We start from the raw sequence: 4,436 nt of genomic DNA, 5'->3' as shown, positions 1-4,436 counted from the left end.
TGCATGTAATATTAATGATATTGTTCTATGATTTCTCTTTTGTTTCACCTTTCTTTGGAATGGGAACAAATACAGATCTCTTCCAGTCAGTTGGGAAAGTGGTTGTTCTCCAGATTTCTTGGCACAACTTGACGGGAGCATTCAGGGCAACATCTATTTGTTGAAATATGTTAATTGGTATGCTGTCAATGCCTGGGGCCTTCACCCCTTCACCGCCCCCCCTTCCTTTAGAGCAGCTTGAACTTTTTATTCATCACCATAGGCTCTTGCTTATACATTGTTTCACAAAATTCTTCTGTGTCTGCCAATTCCTTTTAGTACAATGACTCTGTATACTCTTTTCATCTTCTTTTAATACTTCCTGGATCATTTAATATTATGCTCAAAGCATTCTGAAGTATTATAACTCGAGGCTTGAATTTGTTCTTCAGTTCCTTCACTTTAAGAAATGCCAAGTGAATTCAGCTCTTTTGATTTTTTTACTCCAGATCTTTGCACATTTCTTTATAACTCTTTGCTTTGTTTCTAACGCTGTACTTTGAAAACTTTGAAATCTTCTGTTCAGCTCCTTGATTTCTTCCCTTTGCTTTGGCTTCTCGGCACTCTAGTGTAATATTCAAAGTCTCATCTGAGCACCACCAGAATGTTTATCTGTGTTTCATTGACTATGCAAAGGCATTTAACTATGTGGATAACAACAGACTGTTGTTAGCTTGATTTTGCTTATGCAAATCCTGTACTTGGACCAGGAGACAGTTGTCAGAACAGAGCAAGGAAATTTTAAAGTATGGTTTTAAATTGACAAGGGTGTATGCCAAAGATGTATCCTATCTCCATACCTTTTCAGTCTATATGTTGAACAGATCATCCTGGAGACTGAGCTGTATAAGGAGGAATGTGGCATCAGGATTGGAGGAAGACTCATCAATAACCTGCATTATGCAGATTATACAATCTTGCTTGCTAAAACTGATGAGGACCTGAAGCACATGCTGCAGAAGGTCAAGGACTGTGGCCTTCAGCATGGATTGAAGCTCAACATCAAGAAAACAAAGATGCTCACCATTGGGCGGACTAGCAGCATCATGATAGACAGTGAAGAAATTGAGATTATTAACAGTTTTAGTTTACTTGGCTCCACAATCAACATATTTGGTATCAGCAGCCAGGAAATCAAAGGGTAAATTATATTGGGAAAGTCTGCTGTCAGGGATATCTCCAGAATACTGAAGAGCCACGAGGTCAGTCTGGAGACTAAGATGTGCCTGATCCAGGCTGTGGTCTTCACAATTACATGCTATGCATCAGAATGCTGGACAATGACTAGGGATGATAGAAGAATTGATACCTTTGATCTGTGGTGCAGGAGGAGAGTATTGAATATACCGTGTACTGCTTGGAGACCAGACAGGTTCATCGTAAAGAGGGTGAAACCAGGTTGCTCCTTGGAGGCAAGGGTCTTGAAGCTCTGTCTGACATACTTTGAGCATTTTGCAAGAAGGGGACCCATCCTTGGAGAATCATATTGTGCTTGGGAGAGTGGAGGGGCAATGCAGTGGAGGAAGACCCTTGATGAGATGGATTGATTCCAGTAACTGGGGTAATGGGCATAGGTGTGTCAGAGACAATAAGGTTAGCTCAGGATAGAGCAGGCTTTAGGGCTGGTGTACATAGGGTCACTATGAGTCGCTAGTGACTTAACCCCACATACCAACATCAACATCATAAAGGAAGTGTCTGAAGTTTAAAGAACAAGTCCAGCTCCAGAGCAGGGCATTTTATGCTATATAAATAACTCATTACTGTGTCGATGTTTTATGTTAAAGCCTTTTTTTGGCTTGTTCCCCACTGTGATTTCTTGTAAAGTTGTAGCCAAGACTCCATTACGAGCACCATCACTGTGCCACAGCTCTGTCACTACATGACTGCAATAGAGGAGGAAGCATAATTATATGAGCAGCATGACTTTCTGACGAACAAATTAAGCCCAATATTTATTAGTAATAACTACTTTCTCTTACAGTGGATAATGAAAAACTGCAGGGTGGATTCATGTTATGCTTCCTGGATGATGGATGTGGCATGAGCCCTGGTAAGTTAATTATCTAGCTACCTAACTGGATGTTAAAGGAAACAGCCTGAGGATTCATAAAATAAATACAAACAAGTTTTGTCATCTATGCAAAAACAAGTGCGCCACCAGTAGGGAGTATAAACCTTAGATCAACTTGCTGTTGAACTTTTTGGATTTTATTATTTCAGTAAATAGAATAAATTCTATGTATCAAGCTAAACTGAGAGAAAAGCTGTACTTAAAGAAGTATTATCAAAACAATGAAAAGAAAGAGCTGTTGATTGCTTATAAGGGAAAAAAAATCTGGGAATGAATGCAAAACAAGGAGGAACTGAAGGAATTTTGAGTTTGTTTTTAGCATGCTTATTAAGCATGGCTTTCAAGAGCCTGAGGCAGTTTTCAGTGCTATTAGGCTGTTCTTAATATTGTGCTTACCCCTGAGGTAGGGGTCATTTCCTTTTAGCTTGGCTCACTTGATCTCTCTCTTTCTCATTGTCTTGCAATCAGAACCAACTCATAGCTGACCCTCTAGTGGATTTTCAGAGACTAAATTGCAGGAGAGGAAATAGAATTTTATCCTCTTCACGTTCAAGGTTTACTTGCTTCAATTGAATGCTCCCATGATAACAAATTCACCTATAATAAACCAGTTGCCATGAATTAAACTCTGACACATGGGAACTTCATGTGTGTGTCAGAAGCAGAATTGTGCTCTGTAGGCTTTTCAGTGGCTGGTCTTTCAAAACTATGTTGTGAAGTCATTCCTCTGTGACACATCTGGGCAGACGCAAACATCCAGCCTTTAGATTAATAGCTCAAATCCTTAGCTATTTACACTATGCAGGGATTCCTCATTTACAATATACTGCATAAATTATTTTTGTTCCTTAAAAGTTCCCATGAGCTGGCATAGACATATGTACAATACTTACTTATGAAATTGAAATGTTATTCTCACTAATAAGGGCTTTGAATTATTTGGGATGCATAATTCTGGAATTATTCTTGTTGTTGTTATGTACCATAATGCTGGTTGAGATTCATAGTGACTCATTGTACAATAGCTTTGAACTCTGCCTTATCCTGAGCTAGTCTTGCTGTCTCTGACACACCTACCTCCATTGCCCCAGTTACTATGTCAATACATCTCATCCAGGCAGATCTCCTGCATTGTCTCTCCACCCATTCAGGCATGATGTCCTTCTTCTGGGACTGGTCCTTCCTGGCCATATGCCCAAAATATGTCAGACAGGGCTTTAAAATCCTTGCCTCTAAGGAACAGTCTGGTTTCACTCTCTCATGGTCAAACCTGTTGTTCTTTTGGGGGTCCAAGGTATATTTAATACTCTTCTCCAGTACCACAACTCAAAGACAACAATTGTTTTTCTGCCATCCCTAGTCATTGTCCATAGTTGCGGAATGTTGGGGAGGAAGGGAGGTCCTCTGGCCAGGACAGATCGCCTAAGCTCCAGATAAGTGCAAGCCTCTCAACGGCCTTTAATTCAGGGTAGAGAAAGTTCCCTTGTGTTTGACTGTACTGGCTTGAGAAAGCTCGCCACCTGGTAAGACGGCTGCCACATTCGTTGAGCTGGGAGTGGTCTGCACGAGGCTGAGGTTCTCCTGACCAATCCACATGTCCCACGTCTGTAGGACCACGCTACCTGGTCTTCCTGTGTATATAAGTGAACTGTAGATCCCAATAAAATTGAGCTGGATTGACTCTCTGATGCTCTCCTGGAGTTGTGTATCTCCGTCGTGCTTATCCCCATCAGGGTGTCGCTGTTAAGTTGCAGGCGAACAGACAGGGACAGTCCGTGTCTCTTCTCAGATGCATGGTAAGTAATTGTTAAGACCATGGCCTGTATCAGGTGCACCTTAGTCTCCAGATTGACACTGTTGCTTCTTCTGCTCTTTTAAGAGGTCTCTGACAGCAGATTTCCTCAGTATAATTTGTCTTTTAATTTCTTTACTATTGGTGCCAAGAGTGTTGTTGTGGAGCCAAGGAAGCAGAAATTGTTGACAATCTCAGTCTTTTCTCTATCTATCATGGTGCTACCAGTTAGCCCAGTGGTGAGAATCTTTGTCTTCTTTGAGTGTCAATCTATGTTGAAGACTGCAGTCTTTGACCTTCTGTAGCAAATGCTTAAGGTCCTCAGTTTTGGCAAACATGGTTATGTCATCTGCATAACTTAGGCCGTTAATATGTCTTTCTCCAATCCTGAAGCCACCTTCCTCCTCATAAAATGCAGCCTCCAAAATGATTGGTTTCAGCATATATATTGAAAAGGTATGACCTACAACCAGGAGAAGATAAAGTAGATGAATAGGATCTTCTAAGAATCAAATCCCTATGCACATCCAA

At 40.9% G+C, this 4,436-nt stretch overlaps 1 protein-coding gene across 1 annotated transcript in view; it reads left to right on the top strand.

The window, feature by feature from the left end:
* The first annotated feature begins 1,055 nt into the window (after nucleotides 1-1,055).
* MORC1 (MORC family CW-type zinc finger 1) overlaps nucleotides 1,056-4,436 on the top strand; it is a 255,866-nt gene continuing 252,485 nt past the window's right edge. Inside the window, exons 1-2 of the mRNA XM_006895351.1 lie at nucleotides 1,056-1,095; nucleotides 2,024-2,092. Of these exons, the coding sequence (XP_006895413.1) occupies nucleotides 1,056-1,095; nucleotides 2,024-2,092 (109 nt within the window). The remainder of the gene's footprint in view (nucleotides 1,096-2,023; nucleotides 2,093-4,436) is intronic.

Source organism: Elephantulus edwardii, unplaced genomic scaffold (assembly GCF_000299155.1).
Source record: "Elephantulus edwardii isolate Elephantulus edwardi_28Jun2011 unplaced genomic scaffold, EleEdw1.0 scaffold00165, whole genome shotgun sequence".
Classification (NCBI taxonomy): Eukaryota; Metazoa; Chordata; class Mammalia; order Macroscelidea; family Macroscelididae; genus Elephantulus; species Elephantulus edwardii.
This window is presented reverse-complemented; position numbering and strand designations above follow the sequence as displayed.